This window comes from Electrona antarctica (genome assembly GCF_951216825.1).
Source record: "Electrona antarctica genome assembly, chromosome: 16".
NCBI lineage: Eukaryota > Metazoa > Chordata > Actinopteri > Myctophiformes > Myctophidae > Electrona > Electrona antarctica.
This window is the reverse complement of record NC_136797.1, coordinates 22,762,258-22,779,791: the sequence shown is the minus strand read 5'-3', so window position 1 is coordinate 22,779,791 and position 17,534 is coordinate 22,762,258. Positions and strand designations below refer to the sequence as shown.

The 17,534-nt window shown below is 43.3% G+C and overlaps 1 protein-coding gene across 1 annotated transcript in view; it reads left to right on the top strand.

The window, feature by feature from the left end:
- Window positions 1–17,534, top strand: part of fibcd1b (fibrinogen C domain containing 1b) — a gene marked incomplete at both ends in the record, with an annotated part of 343,932 nt that overhangs the window by 86,094 nt on the left and 240,304 nt on the right. The window contains one exon of the mRNA XM_079524855.1: window positions 5,088–5,174. Coding sequence (XP_079380981.1) covers window positions 5,088–5,174 — 87 coding nt within the window. The remainder of the gene's footprint in view (window positions 1–5,087; window positions 5,175–17,534) is intronic.

The window sequence follows — 17,534 nt, the reverse complement described above, 5'->3', positions numbered from 1 at the left end:
TATAACGATACGATACAACTTTATTGTCAGCTTGCACTGAAATTTGCTTTGCGCCCATGACGTCACCGTTCAAGAAACAGACAAGACATAGACGTAGACGTACATTACAAAAGGGTAGACATTACAGGACAAAAATCACAGAAACAATCAGGAACGAGAACATATCCACTGGTTTAGCGATTTTGGTTTAGAAGCAAGACAGACAGATGTACAAATGAGTTCTTTAGTCTGTTTTTCTTAAATGTAGGGACTCTAAACCGTCTCATGGAGGGCAACCCTAACCCTAACCGCACGCAGGTGCATCGGATTCGGAACGCCACTCTGTCTCCGCCTCCCCGGTTATAGGATTAGGCTGGCTGGCAAGGTGATGGGAATTGAGCTTGAGTTCTCTTCTCTGCCAGTGATGAGCAGTGACAGAGAAAATAACTAAGACAATATCCATTTACTCAACGACACTGCAAATGAGTTTAACTACTCGGTGTAATTTTGAGAATAAATATACACCTTGAATGAATGAGTACGTAGCTGGATGATGCCAGCCACATCCTTGCACATGGCCTTTTCCTCACAGAGGAGCACATTAATTCAGTGACAGTGTAGCGCAGGTATAGATTCAAGAAGTCATTCACCCTAAAGGGCCATAAGACTGTACAATGAATCATCACTGGAGTGTGGGTTGGGTGGGGAGTCAGCTAATTATCGTCTAGTTATACAGTACTTGTGCTTTAGTGTTTTGTATATCGTGCTTATGTGGGTTTGGACACGGAGGTAGCAGTTTTCACTGAGTTTGAAATAAATGTGTGAATAGTTGCTGTCGGTCAGAAACCCTGTATGTTTGGCCAACTGGAGCTGTTGGAACAGAACAAATTGTTTTGGATTAGACATTTAAAGGTTATAGTGTAGGTCGGGAGCTATTATTTTATGTTTTGGTGTTGGCATTTCATTTTGGGTCAATTGGCAGTATTATGTCTAGACACCGTGTGGCGGGCGTTTGATAGACACACACACACACACAGGAGGCACAGGTGGTACACAGCTTTAATTAGTGTGTGGGCACAGAGAGAAGGTGGAGCACACTGTTCTTATACCAGACTGAGAAATGGGCAAAGAGTAAAAGTAGGAGAGAGACTAATAAGACAAGTTAACTGAAAAAACAAACAAACAGGAGAGAGACTAATAAGACAAGTTAACTGGCACATTCCTTATGGCAACACCGCAGTGCTTCAAAAGATAAGAACGGGAATATCGATCGGTGTAGGCCGGGGTTCCCAAACTCCTCAGACTGCGACCCCCTGCCCCCGCCCCACCCAGCCTGACAAGCACTTGGAATTGGAGTAGGCCTAATTACATTTTGTGTGACTCGGTTCCACAGATAAATATCGTGAAAATCGCCAATCTACGAGCTCACAACGCTTCCCACTGCTCGGCGGATATGTGAGCTTAGTTCAGCTCTTTTCACAATGTTTGCGACCACAATGTCCAGACCAGACCCCCAGTTTGGGAGCCCTTGGCACAGTACACGTCCCTTTCTTGTGTATGCAATGGCGAGAAGCACATGGACATTGTGAAACATCATGCACCGGTTACAGGGGAAAAAGGGTGCAATACGTTGGTTAGACATAACAGTCTGACAGGTATTAGTCCAACAACACTGCCGATATGCGTGGCAGGTTAAAACCAACCTGTGGCTCTCGACATGCGTGGCAGGTTAAAACCAACCTGTGGCTCTCGACATGCGTGGCAGGTTAAGACCAACCTGTGGCTCTCGACGTGCGTGGCAGGTTAAAACCAACCTGTGGCTCTCGACGTGCGTGGCAGGTTAAAACCAACCTGTGGCTCTCGACATGCATGGCAGGTTAAAACCAACCTGTGGCTCTCGACATGTGTGGCAGGTTAAAACTAACCTTCCTGTGAGGTTATAGGTTTTAGGGTTTAGTATGTCGGACCAAGCACATGTGCACCCGGGGTAAAACACGAGGGGCAGCGAAATGTATACGTAATACAAATTGCATTCTTGCCAACCTACAATGCTGTGTGTGTGTGTGTGTGTGTGTGTGTGTGTGTGTGTGTGTGTGTGTGTGTGTGTGTGTGTGTGTGTGTGTGTGTGTGTGTGTGTGTGTGTGTGTGCGTGTGCCGCGGTGTGCGTGTGCGTGTGCCGCGGTGTGCGTGTCCGTGTGCGTGCGTGCGTGCGTGCGTGCAGCCATGCACATTCTGACACGTGTGTGCTACAGGCCTACCTGGCTGTGCTCTTTTTGCGTGGGCATTTATATTGTCCTGGGCTAATTGCAATTCCTTTAGTGGGAGCGGAGGTGATGAAGGTCAGGGACGATATGTGTACTCTCCTGGAACCATTAAGAAAGGACCCGCTTGCCTTCATAACTACCTGGCTTTTATCTCCGCTGAACACACATGCACACGCACGTGCACACGTACACGTGCACATGCATACTAGAACATGTTGTCTATACAAACACCCACGTCATGGCTTGTGTGAAGGGAACATGGATGGCGTAAATAAGCAGTGACTCAGGGGTGGTGTGACGCAGAGGGCCACTATATTATTTCCACATTCCATGCACTGTCGGGCAGAAACCTCTCAGCTCCGTATCTTAACCTTTTTCGTAAATGAATGCCCTACGTCTTCATTCTACGTCACACAAAAGTTGCACAAAAATAGTCGATATGCAAGCTCAAAACGAGACTTGAGCTATTTTGTGCTATTATTTGAATTTGAATCCTGAATCTTTTTTTTCTGTATTTTTTCATTGGAATCCTGAACAGTATTTTGTTTTTTATTTCGAATGCATTTAGTTATACTTAGTAAGCTACTAATATAGCTACTAATTACTAATGTAACAGCTGGAATCAATAATATATCAGTTGCCCATGTATGCTCCAAGTACCTCAACAGTTTTGTGTATTCAGGACGGGAACTCTGTTTGGTGTTTTAAGCATTATGTTATACTTTAGCTATCGACATGGGTTTTTCAGAAAACTGTCAGGATTTAGAAGGCATTTGTTGAATCGTCCTCAGGTCTTTTCCTCAGGTGAAAGGCATCTACTTCACCCCCCCCCCCCCCCCCCCATAATAGACGCTGTATGTTACACACTACTAGAACATCTCTTCCAGGTTCACTATGCAACAAAAAACGTCAAGGTTCTAGTGCAGTGCAAAGCCATTACTGGGAAGAATCGGTGAGCCTGTCATGAGCCAGATGAATTCCTTTATACCACAGAGAAGTACAAATGTCTGTTTGTATTGGTCTTGTCAGAAGGCCATTAACTCCTGTGCGTACGTACGTAGGTGTCTGCTGCTGTAGCATTATGCCCATCAGTTGCCACTTCCATTTATCTTATTTGGCTCTTTAGACAAGCAATGATTTGATGTCCAATTTGAGAGCCGGGACCGATATGCTTTTCATCTACTTCACGTCACACTCACACACAACATCCTGTGTTTGTTTGTGCATGTGCATGCGAGCGCATAACACTTTATGTAGGTGTATGAGTGCGAACCATATTCGTTTGTGTGTATACACATTTCTCACGCACGAACAATTCAGGCCTCCGAGGCTCGCCTGCGCGCGTGCTTGTGTGGTGGTGTGTGTGTGTGCGTGCGTGTCCGGGAGCTTGTGTGCGTGTGTGCGTGTGTGCGTGCGTGTGTGTGTGTGTGTGTGTGTGTGTGTGTGTGTGTGTGTGTGTGTGTGTGTGTGTGTGTGTGTGTCTTGTTCTCAAAGTGAGGTCCAGGAACCCCCCAGTGTTCCTTGAAGGGGTTCCAAACGGATCCTTACATACAGGTCTGTAACTCAGAGGGTGTAGAAATGGAACCAAATGCTTACATTTGTACACACTCAGAGTTATGGAGTTCGTTGAAATACATTAATACAACAAAAAGAGAAAAGAAAAAGAGAACATTGCTGTAAGTAAGGCACTGTTAGCAGTGGTGGAAAGTAACCAAGTACTGTACTTAACCCATTTAGGCCGATTCTAAAAATAATGGCTTCTAAATCCAAGTTTTCTGAAAAAACTATGTTTCTTTGTCAGCGGTGCTCAACCTTTTTCATGTCAAGGGCCCACAGAATGATCTGTATTTGTCTGCGGACCCCCATCTGAAAATATGTAATTCATGCAGGGACCCTCCCAGAAGCAAAGATTTGAGTTAAAAACGTTCGCTCTGAACGAATATATTCAAAGATTTGCGCCTCATTTTTACGATTTTTCAAAAATGGCACATCTACAAGCTCGTAGCACGGCACTCGGTGCCACGCTACGATCTTGTAGATCTTCTATTTTTCAATAGCTAAAGTATAACATAATGCTTAAAACACCAAAAGGCGTTCCTGTCCTGAATGGGATAAGTATCATTTGGAGGTACTTTTACTACTACTACTACTACTACTACTGGAGTATTTCCAGTTTCCAATACTTCTACTCACTCCACTACATCTCAGATCCAAATATTGTACGCTACATTTATTTGAAAACTTTAGTTAATATAGTTAGTTTGATTATTATTATAAAACATACAGTAACCATTCAGCCCTACACATTTTGGCCATTTTGAAAATACAAGATCTACAAGCTCACAATGTGTCGCGATGTGACGCATTGCTATGCAGATCTGCTATTTTCTTCTTTTTTTTAAAGATTTGTTTTTGGCTTTTCTGCCTTTATTGATAGTTACAAGTGAAGACAGACAGGAAAGAGGGAGAGAGAGAGAAGGTGAGAGACACGCAGCAAAGGTCGTCATGAACGGGACTCGAACACGCAACGCCAGAGCCTATATGTGGCATGTGCCTGGACCACTAGGCCAGCGGGCGCGCCCAGATCTGCTATTTTCAAAAGATTTTTATACATTTGAAATTTTTAAATGGGACATAATTATTCTGCTTAATAAGTACTTTTACTTTTGGTACTTTAAATACATTTTGATACCAATACTTTTGTACATTTTGAATTCCGGTTACTTTTAACTTGTAACAGAGTATTTCTATATGTCAGTCTTGACACTTTTACTTAAGTAAAACACTTAATTAAAACACACACACCAACACTGGCCTCCTGTCTGTTTGTTCCATGCATTGCAGACGTTCTGTGAGTGTGGGCCCAGCTCCTCCCAGCTCAAACACCGCTGGTCTGACTCAGACACTGTCAGGGAGACAAACCCACCCAAGGTAAGGGCCTGCCGCTGTAAACCTATACCGTATTATGAGTTCTTCTCACTTAACCCATTTTGGGCGGGAACCCCCTTTGGTGTTTTAAGCGTTACTTTATGCTTTAGCTATTGAAAAATAGCAGACCTACCAGCTCGTAGCGTGCCACTTGGTGGCGCGCTACGAGCTTGTAGGTCTGCTATTTTTGAAAAGTCGTGAAAATGTGGTGCAAATCTTTGAATATATATTTCAGAGTGAACATTTTTAACTAAAATATTTGCTTCTGGGTGGGTCCCTGGAACTACATATTTTGAGATGGGGGGTCCGTGGCCCAATAGAGATAATTCTGGGGGCCCTTGACATGAAAAAGGTTGAGCACAACTGACATAGAAACATGGGTTTTTCAGAAAACTATTAGGATTTAGAAGCCTTTTTTTAAATCGCCATCAGTCCAAAATGGGTTAAAATATATATTTTAATGTCAAGGACACCCAGATTGATTATGTATTAGGCCACATATACCCCCATCCGATTATTATTATTTTTTGTGCCAGGGACTGAAGAAGCATTTAGGGCCTGATAGCTATACTGTTTTGGTACATTATGTCTTGTTATGGTTTAGCTTTTCCTTGTAGCAGCTAGTATTAAAGAAGAATCCCATGCTAGAAGGCTTTCTTACCTTTATTGGTAGTTGTTACGTCCCCACCAAAGAGGTTCAGGTGTTCATTTTTGCAAAAGCGCATTATTGGCTATTTTCCCTACCATAAGCCCTCAATTAATTGAATTGAATTGAATGGGGCTATGGGGTGTTGTGCTAATTCGCTTTTTTCATTTTTTTTGTTTATATCCTCTCTTCATAATGTAAATAGTATCCCAAGCGGCACACTTTACTACTTATTTCGGTGGTAATAAGCAAATTAGCACAAAAACCCAACGCCCCATTGAGGGCTTATATTAGGGGAAATAGCCAATAATGCACTTTTGCACAAAATAACACATGGACCTCTTTGGTGGGGACGTAGCAACTACAAATAAAGGTAAGAAAGTATTCTAGCATGGAATTCTCCTTTAACTAATAATCTCTCATGCAGAATGTGTCAGCGCCACCGCCCTAACCATGTAGTGTTGTTGTTCGTAGGGATAAACATAGAAGCCTGGGAGGAAGTGGACTAGGAAAGGGGAGGAGACAAAACCAAGTTCCTGTGGGTTCCCAGATTGTATAACTATGATGTCATCCCTGAGTTTGTTGGCGGAACTACCGCATACCACCAATCTGGGAACCCATCGGCAAAAGAAAAAATCACACTTGTGTGAACTGAGTCGTGCAACTCCCCTCTATTGGTTCTCTATATCGTTCCAATTTGTATCGTTACAATTTCAGTTCCTATTGGTTCTCTGTATCGTTCCAATTTGTATCGTTACAATTTCTTCTCTGTATCGTTCCAATTTCAGTTCCTATTGGTTCTAACACTATCGCTCTCTCTCTGTTTCTGGCACAACAGCGCCACTTTTTCCCCTACTGGTACTCTAAACATAGTCCCATAGTCCCATAGTCCCATAGTCCCATAGTGCCATAGTGACATTGCTGTTCCTTGGAGTGGTTGCACCACTCAAAAAGTGAAGAAAAACAGCGCCCTCTGCTGTTTGTTTCCATTTGAAGTTGCCTCTGGGTATGTGTATTTGTTGGCATATGTATGTTGTGTGTCTGACACACAACATACTTTCTTTGGTCTCAAAATAATCTGCACTTGACTCCATATATACGTATATCATGATTCATTATCATGTACTCAAGGACCCCTGGGGGTAGCCTGGCTAATAAGCCAGACTCAAATCACACTGTCGTGTGGTATTTGAGTCTGGAGATGCTGTGTATGGATCTTGTTTCCCGGGGGGCGGGTTCAAACATTTTTTCTTTGACGCAATTGGTCAGAGCTACTGTCAGTCAAAGGTCTCAAGCATTGAATGTCACTGTACCAAAGCCCGCCCATATTGCATACCGTGTCCCGATTGGCCACACCAGTTCTCTGGTGTAGGAAATGGGCGTACAATTGAGCCTCTCCAGACCGTAATCCGCCGGCAGGCAATTTCTTTTTTGCCAACGGCTGATTCGGTCTGGCTACCCTGGGGGTACCCGGACCCCACTTTGAGAACCACTGTGTACACACCAGTGCAAATGGACATACTGTACATGAAATCTGAGGAAGGCATTGCATTAAAAACCACTTAAACCCTATATATATATCTATATATAACGCTGTACTTAATTGACTGGGGTCCCCTGCGGTGCGCTAAAGGTCTGCTTCCTCCTTCACCATTATATCATTATTCGAAGGCGATAGCTGATCTACAAGCTTGCGATGCGCTGCGAGCTTGTAGATTGGCTATTTTCGACAAATGTTTGCACCTACAGTATAGGTTCAAGGTTCAAGGTTCAGGTTTATTTGTCATATGTATAAATATGGCGTATAAATACAATGAAATTCATTGTGCTCTGAGCACTCGCAGTCTTAAGACAAGTATACACTAGTGTAGAGAAAAACAAAAAAGTCAGTGCATTCATTGCAGTGCAAGGTAAGCTGTTCAGCAGCCTGACTGCCTCACCTATAGAATAGGGATGCTATGGTTCATGTGGTTAATATTCCTAATACTAGGAGTTGTTTGACGTTGGTGCGTCTCTCTGCTCTAAATATATAATGTATTTTTTTTTGTCATTGTATTTTATTCCAACACCTAATTCTTATCAACTCAATAACAGAATTCATTTTCATTCGATCACATTCAATCACATTAAGTCACACACGTATCTCTCAGAAGCCGCTGGCTCATGTGATTGACTTCACACTTGTGGGAGCCGCGTGGTTATACCGTGTTGCTCTGCTGCTTCGGGGAGACCTGCAGCCAAAGGAAGTGCAGTGTTGAGTGTCGGGTTGATGGGATTAACGGTTCTTCCAGAACAGGAACGGAGCAGACATATCTCGAAGCGCTCATCCGATCCACTTCACACGTGGCAGGTGTTATTGCCGAGGAGGACCCCGAGGAGCTGCGGTGTCGAGGAGGACCCCGAGGAGCTGCGGTGTCGAGGAGGACCCCGAGGAGCTGCGGTGTCGAGGAGGACCCCGAGGAGCTGCGGTGTCGAGTGTGAACTCAATTACATGCAGTGGTGGAAAAAGTACAAAAGTATTATTGGCGTCAAAATGTACATTAAAGTACCAAAAGTAGAAAGTATACTCATTATGCAGATTGCAGAATGTCCCATTTCAAGTTTTCAAATTGTAGATCGGCTTAACCCATTCTGGGCGGGAACCCCTTTTGGTGTTTTAACTAAGCATTATGTAATACTTTAGCTATTGAAAAATAGCAGATCTACCACCGAGTGGCGCGCTACGAGCTTGTAGGTCTGCTATTTTTGAAAAAACGTGAAAATGCGGTATACAAATACACTTTTTTTTTAAATGAACTTAGTTTCCACCACTGATTACATGAACGGTTTTGGTTTTCTCCAGAAGCCACCAGGCCTGCTCTGAGTGGACACACCACACACGCACATCTCACCAACCTCTCGTTTTGATCACCTTCCACACAATCCATCAGTTGGCCTCGCCCCGGAACAAGCAAGCAATTAATTAATTAATTATGAGGATTTAAATAGCGTTGAAATCCTCTCCTCTCCTCTCCTCTCCTCTCCTCTCCTCTCCTCTCCTCTCCTCTCCTCTCCTCTCCTCTCCTCTCCTCTCCTCTCCTCTCCTCTCCTCTCCTCTCCTCTGTTTGAGGAGCCAAAGGAGTTAGGAGGTTTTGGCCGAGGCACCTTTTTAATACTTTTCATTGGTTCAATATTTTTTAACCAACACACAGACCTTTCTGCCGGCAGCGATGCCATCATTTATGTCCAAAACTGTTACTTTTCAGGATTCAAATTCAAAAACAGCCAAAGTAGCAGATCGACAAGATCAAATAAAAAAAATGGAATAACCTTCCACACGATACGTCTAACTCGGGAAACTCCCCCCTGTCAGGTGAAAAGAAGAGGCCCTTGGACTCCTCATGCATTGAGCGAAGCATGACGTCAGTCCGTTGCTCTCCCCAGGTTGGCAGAGGGAGTATATTACACTAGATCATTGACACTGGGTGAAAAATTGGGTTACAAAATCGTGGGATGAAAAAAAATAGAAATAGAATTGTCTGGTGCAAACAGAGGAGTTGTGCAGCGGGACTGATAGTGATATGCCACATATCGCTTGCTGTTTTGTTGTTGTTGTTGTTGTTGTCTGCACTGTTTTGTACTGTAGGCTGCTCAAACGTAACCTGACTCCGCCAGATGGGGCAGCAGAGAGTACACTGGGTTCCCCCCTCCTGCTCCCATCTGGGAACTCTCAGGCAGACTTGATGCCCGGCCACAAAACGGCCTGGCCAATCAGCAGCAGCTTCTAGCAGCTTCTAGCAGCAGCTTCTAGCTTCTAGCTGCTGCTGATTGGCCAGGCCGTTTTGTGGCCGGGCATCAAGTCTGCCTGAGAGTTCCCAGATGGGAGCAGGAGGAGTGTACTCTCTGCTGCCCCATCTGGCGGAGTCAGGTTATCTCAAACGGTAGTATGGCAGTATCACCGCCAAAAATAGAGTAGCTATACTGGATAGTGGATACATTGTCTCTGTCGGGTGGACACCTTGTACAGTATATGTACAGTAAACAGTATGTGTCCAAAACTAACTTTTCAGGATTCAAATTAAAAAAGATCTTCTACTTGTGATGCATTTGTGTGATGCTGTAATACGATCAAGTAGCCTAGATCATTAAACTTTATTATTCCAACATAATTATGCTATAAAGATGGCGTGTATAGTCAACATGTATTTATATCTATTGAGCTTATGCGCTTGGTGGAAACAATACGCCAGTCAGTCAACACACCATATTTCACCATATTTATTTTTCCGTTTCGAGAAAAATAAAGTCAGTCATTGTTATTTCTGCAAACCGCATATAACAAATATAACATCTAAAACAACATTTAGTCTATGTTGTGAGTACATTCGTAATGTAAGTTTGCCTATACATGTGGAAGTAGTTGGAATGCAAATGACACATTAGCTTGAACAATGCCCGTCTCCAGCCGGGAGGGAGGTGTGAACATCACTGCTTGCGGGGGAGAAAGGGTGAGGAGTCTGAGGACGGTCAATTTGACCGAAAAAGTGCAGTCATAGTAGGTATAATCATGTCTAAAATCATATTTACAAAACGTTTCAGATGAAAGAAAAAACAGAGATGATTTGAATCGAACATTTAGAAAAAGTCGTGCAAGGGGAACTTTCTCAGGACTTCATGGGCAAAGAAAATCCACTTCAAAATTTCAAAATCGGTCAGAAAGACCGCTCCGACGTGCTAGTGTTAATGAAAAAAAAAACCCACAAAAAGTATACAGTATGGCGATGAGAGGGTTCTGCCCAACAACAACAACCCTATATTTATTTCGAGCAACATTGTCTGACGGGGTATACATGGTATACGGAGATCACACAACATTTTCAGGTGGGAGATATAATAGGGACACAAAACATTTGGAAGAAAGCCCAAATAAGCAACTACACTTTAGAAACAAGCCTCACAAATAACGCGTAACTGGCAATTAATATTTACAAGAAACTTTCCAGAAAAAAAAACAAGCCCAAAGTCTCTTATAACAAGCAGACTTATAGCAACGCTGACAGTCTGTGCTACAGAACGTTAGTTGATAAGACACCATGGCAATTACATTTTTACAACTCCCATTAGCAGAGAACCAACACATAAATCTTTAATACCCGTATACAGCCGTGGATGTCGGGAAAAGGGAGTATTTACTCCCCCCCCCCCCCCCCCCCCCCCGGGGGGCCCGGGGTGAGGGGAGCATTACTTCACTTTTACTGCTTCACCCAGTAGATGGCTGCTCAGATGACCACAAAGGGTTGAGGAGTTAGGGGTTAAAAGGGGCACTTTGTGGGGACGCCGCTGGCCTGGTGGTTGAGGCGCATGCCACATACTGCATGTAATGCGCCACTGGTTCGATTCCCGAGCTCGGCGACCTTTGCTTATTGTCGCTCCCTGTCTCTCTCCGTGTTTCCTGCCTCTCTCGACTGTGTACTATCAAGGCTGAAAAGCCCCCAAAAATACATCAAGTGGCCGCACTTGATGTACCAACATTTTAAAAATAAAACTCTTTTTATCACCTTTTATCACGATGATCATGTATGTAGAGCAGGGGTCCTCAATAGGCGGACCGCGCTCCACGACCGGACCGCGGACCACCTCTCTGTGGACCCTGGGCAAATGAATAAAAATGTTTTTGAAACTTGACAAAATAAAAGGGTTCTTTGTGCCTCAACACAATACCTCTCATTTGCTGTGAATTGTTGGAGGGGAATATTTGTGAAACATTTTATTTCCATATACTCCCCAGTATTGGTTGGTTGGAAGGGGATCCGATTTGTATAAGCTTGCCTTGGTGTGACTGTACTAAACAGGCATAGAGCCCCGCTCTCCGCTGGCCGCTGCGTGGCCCGCGTCACGCTCATGGGACCGGGACCTTAGTCTTTTAAAAAAAATATTAGTGGACCTTCAGCATTTCTAGTTGAGGACCCCTGGTGTAGAGCATTATTCTTGTACTGAGCTGTTTCTTGCAAAGGCTTCATGGCTCTATTATAGAATTCAATTTGCATGTGCTCAGTTGTGACGATGTATTGACTCACATGACGTCACACAAATACATCAGTCAATTTTGCCATTGACTTGACCTGAAAGTTTGTTCGGAACAAAATGTGTCAAAAAGTTCATATTGTTCACACTCACGGGCAGAACACACAAAGCCAGATGTTGGAGGGGCTAGCGCCTCCGCAAAAGGGGGCACTCCTGTCCAGTTGAGTGCATACTAAACATGATTATGCAGTGTGTTTCTTGTGGAGTTTATATTGAATTTGAACTACCCTCTTTTCATGCTCTCCCCGTGACTCACGCAAGGAGATCTCAGTCCTTTCCAGACTACGCTGCACTTATAGATTCCTTATCACAGTGGTTCTCAAAGCGAGGCCATGCATGGGGTCTTTGAGGGGATTCCAGGGGATCCCCAACCAAATTGATTGATAGTTATAGGAACCGAATGGGACCCCTATACAGTTGGAGGCCATCAATATTGTCCTTTTATTTTTGTTGAGGTTTGCGTGATCTGCGCAAAAGGACAGTTAACCCATTTTGGGCGGGAACCCCTTTTGGTGTTTTAAACATTATGTTATAATTTAGCTATTGAAAATAGCAGATCTACAAGCTCGGTGGCGCGCTACGAGCTTGTAGATCTGCTATTTTTGAAAAATCGTGAAAATATTTATTTCAGAAAACTGGATTTAGAAGGATTTTTTTTTAATTTTGAGGTCAGGCCTAAATGGGTCTAATGATAAGGGACAATATCGGTGGCACCCAACTGTAGGTCTTTATCTCAGAGAGTGAATACAAATGAACCCCCGACGACGAAAAACTGCAGCGTAGAGGAGGAAGAAAGCTTTGGAGGACTACTGTGATCTCTCCCCTCCTTGGTTTCTGTTTTGTGTAAAGCAATAACGATTGAAAAATGAAAAAAATAAATACAACTGAAACGGTTGTCCTCAAAATCCTGCCTTCAATTGCTGTGATTAGCCGCGAGACACACGCCCCAGCGGGCGGTCATCGCGCCAGCAGGCGTTCACTCTCCCAGCGGGCGTTCACTCACCCAGTGGGTGGTCACTCTCGCGGTGGGTGGTCACTCTCCCAGCATCATGCTCGGTATAGCCTCTCTCAGCCCAGTTCTTCATTGACTGATTGAATAACTCTGTATTAGTCGAAGATGTAAACGGCACGGACAATCGGACATACAGTAACAGGATAACACAAAAATGTACTGGCGACAAATAAACAGCTGTTATTTACAGAGGAGACAAAAGGGAAACAGGGTTGACAGTTTATGTCTCCTTGTATCAAGGTAATTTAATTTAATCTATCTCCACTTGTAATTTTCGGACATTTCTTTTTTTTTTATATATAGAAGCCAGTGTTGCAGATACTTTACTGCAGGGGTTCTCAACCCGTGGGTCGCGACCCCTCGGGGGGTCGCCAAATTATTTTGGGGGGTCCCCAAATACATTTAAACCCCCCCCCCAAAAAAAAAACCCTTTTTATTTTAATGCAACTGAATGGCTGGAAAATGGAAATGAAGAGTTTACATATAGTACACATAGTACATGCATACACCTTCCATAATGATTATATCTGGTTTCAGTATTTATTTATGGTGTATTGTCTCTATTATTAAGGTTATTGTAGCAGTCCATTTATATTGGGGGTCAGGAGGGGGGCGGGGCGGGGCGGGGGTCCCGAGACGTTGCCAAAGCATTTCCGGGAGTCCCCGGCCAAAAACGTTGAGAACCCCTGCTTTACTGGATGACACCATGCAGGGCATTCCACGTTTTGGTGGCAGAATAGTATCTCGTACCTCGATGTTCCATTCTTTGGTTACTGGCAGTTGAATAGACTGTATAGCTTGTTGTTCACCAAAAATGCTGTATATGGGAAGTGGGAACAGAAAGCAGAGAAAACCTTTTGAGAACCACTGCTATAGAAGGCATTTGTATATCGGCCCCTGCAGGTTTTAATGGGTTGAAGATGTTTACTGTGCTCGCCTCCCTTTAAAATATAAGTGATTCAGATTCTGAAGTGCCCCCTGTATAAGTATCCCGCTTCAGGGACACTTCAACACATAGACGGGGTGAGCCGAGGGGTCGAACCTGGGACTTCCTGATTACCACTCTACTCCCGCCCCCCCAAGCTGAGTGGGACAATGATAACTATTATTCTTTCCGCTACTTCGGGGATTTGCCACGAAATCGCTGTCAGCTCTGTTTCGTGAACACTATAAAGGATAATGTTCAATAGTGGAACGGGGGTTATGTAACGCCTCGGAGCACAGCTCTTGAATAGCACATCCGCCGGTGTTCAAATGATAGCTTATTTGTTATAAGCAGATTATGATGCAGTCTTCTTCACAGGCTAACCTTTCACGAGGTTTATACCAGTGTGTATGTACCTTACAGAGTTATCCCCTGCAGCTACGGCATGCGGTGGTTCAAAGTCCGCAGCCAAATGTGTTAGTACAGCATCACAATTATTTGAAACACTTTGGGCTCCATTTTCGTCACCGCTAAACCCCTTATCCCTAAACTTCTTTGCCTTTTTTTGCTATTTTGAAAAACATTTTTGAATAGTTCAACTAGCCAATCTACATTGACACGTTGTGAGCTTGTAGACTGGCCATTTTAACTATTCAAAAAGGTTTTGCAAAATAGTAAAAAAAAGACAAAGAAGTTTAGGCATAAGGGGTTTAGCGGTGACGAAAATGGAGCCCTTTATCTATTTGCAGGTTGGCTATGCAAAAATAGCAGATCTAGGGCTCTATTCTTTTTTTCTTTTTTTTTACTTATCCCGAAACTTATTTGCCTTTTTTTTTTTTTTACTATTTTGAAAACCACTTTTGAGATAGTTCAAATAGCCAATCTACTAAGCTCACAACGTGTCGATGTAGATCGGCTATTTGAACTATTAAAAAATGTTTTTCAAAATGGTAAAAAAAAAGCAAAGACCGACGTTTAGGGATAAGGGGTTTAGCATGGACGGAAATAGAGCCCCTAATCTTCTTTTCTGACTCCCAAGACGGCAAACTACGTTTTTTTTGCGAACTGTCACCCTTTTACGTCTTGAGAACGGCACTTCTCGACCCCTATGGGACCTATAGTAGGTTCCACGGGGGTCCCCAGACCCCTCTTTGAGAACCACTGCCCTATATAGACAAATAAACAAATGCATGCTTGCACACAGACAACAACACAGCACACACTATCTGCTGAGTGTGCACAAATACTCTGCCGCCACCCCACCACATGTAGTAAGCCTGTAGTCTAAATTTAGCCTGTTGTGTATTGAGCATATTCAAGCATTAATGTATCACTATGTTATGTATGACACGTCAGAAGAAGCTGCTATAATGATACCAAAACAATACATAAAGGAGAAGACAGCTTTGAAAAAAAATCCTTTTATTATTCCCTTTGAAGCCAATAAAAGTGATAATGATTGTTTACTGTATTGTTCGCATCTTTTTTATTTTATTTATTAAAGCTTCTTTTATGTTGCAATCCAATATCCAAAGCAGCCATGGCTACAGGAATTGTATAGCCACACATACTGTAGCTATACTGTATGTATTGTGGGGCGGCGGTGCGGTGGCTCAGGGGTAGAGTGGCCGGATGGCAACCACAAGGTTGCCAGTTCGAACCCGGGCTCCCCCAGAGTTAGTGTCGAAGTGTCCTTGAGCAAGACTCTGACTGAACCCCTAATTGCTCCTGATGTGCATGGTTTCCGCCACCATAGTTGTATGAATGGGTAAATGTAATGCACAATCTATCTAAAGCGCCTTGGATATAGGCGCTATATAAATTTACCATTTACTGTAGTACACAGTACTCAGTGGTGGAAAGTAAAGTACATTTACTCAAGTGCTGCACTTAAGTACAATTTTGAGGTATGCCTACTTATTTGCTGGAGTATGCATGTCCAATTGTTAATACTTGTACTTCTAGTCCAGTACATCTGATTGATTGATTGATTGATTGATTGATTGATTATTAACCGTTTGCAGAATAAGCACAGGAAAGTACAGTTCAATACAAGGTCTGCTGAGAGGAGTAAAAACCCAAGAAAGCACTATAAGGCTTGTTTCCATTGGGTTCCTCCATTTTCAATTCATCAGAATATTTAACGACATATATATGAATATGTGGATCTGAGATGTAGTGTAGTGGAGTAGAAGTAAAAGTATTGGGAATTGGAATTAACTCAAGTAAAGTACAAATACCTCAAAATTGTACTTAAAGGACCACTTCACCACTTTTCAACTTCTCTTCCTATAATTGGTCCTAACTAATGTTCATGATAAAATACCACCATTTTTTCCTACTCAGTCTGTGTCTCATAGGAAGGCTGTGGGCAGTTCAGAAACCCGTCCACCAGTGACATCATCGATGGTGAATCCAAGCTAATAGAAACGGCAGGCTTTCTTTTCCTGAAAAGTTGCAATGCAAAAGTTGAAGCCATCGTTCTCACGATAATACAAATCTAAATATATTTTAAAACTAATCTTGTTTAAAAAAAAATCTGCCTAATGATGATGTCACTGGTGGACGGGTGTCCGAACTGCCCAAAGCCCTCCTATGAGACACAGACTGAGTAGGAAAAAATGGTGGTGTTTTATCATGAACATTAGTGAGAACCAATTATATGAAGAGATGTTGAAAAGTGGTGAAGTGGTCCTTTAAGTACAGTACTTATGTAAATGCACATGTAAATGTAGTTACTTTACACCACTGTCAGAGAGAGAGAGAGAGAGAGATTTGCAGAGAATTGACTCGGGGGGGGGGGGGGGGGGGGGGCCTTCAAATTAAATTAAAACCCACTGTATGTCTACATTCCTCCAATCCGTTCACTCTGTCTTCTTTGTCTTGTTAGCGCCGGTGTCTCTCTCTGTGAGTGTGCATCGCCACGCCATCATAAATCCTGTCCATATTAAGTCAACGATCACAATATATATATAGGCCCAGACATGAATATGTACTGTAGTGTAAAGGAAAAGCAGATGACTTTCCACTCTCTTCCCCCAGCTCTCCGGGGAGAGGCCATTATATTCACATTGTAGGGACATAATGTGTATACACAAACACACACACACACACACGCACACACACACACACACACACACACACACACACACACACACACACACACACACACACACACACACACACACACACACACACACACACACACACACACACACACACACACACACAGATGCTTTCTATACAACGCTGAATATTATGCACACACTGCACACCCCACGGGCAAACACGCCCACAGTCACACACTCAAAATGCAATCATTCAACCGGCACTCGGCTCGCCATAAAAACACCGCTTGACATGCACGAAAGGGTTTTATGATGCAGTCGATGTCTACATATCAAGTGAGAGAAAAGGAGACAGGAAATCATACAGTATACAAGTCAGTCGGTATACTCAAACATTTTCACGTCAAGGACCCAGAAATTGATATTTATATTTGACTGCAGGGCCCCCCCCCCCATCTGAAAATGTTTAGTTCCAGGGCCCCCCCAGAAGAGAAGTCACAAAGTGACGTGCTGTGTGTACCATTTTTTGATATAGCAAACATATGGATATAGTGGTTAAAATGATGCTTTGTTTATTACTTTTGCTGCATACAGTACATGTGGACCCCCACAAGGACGAGCCTGGCTTGGCCATAGTAATATCACACGT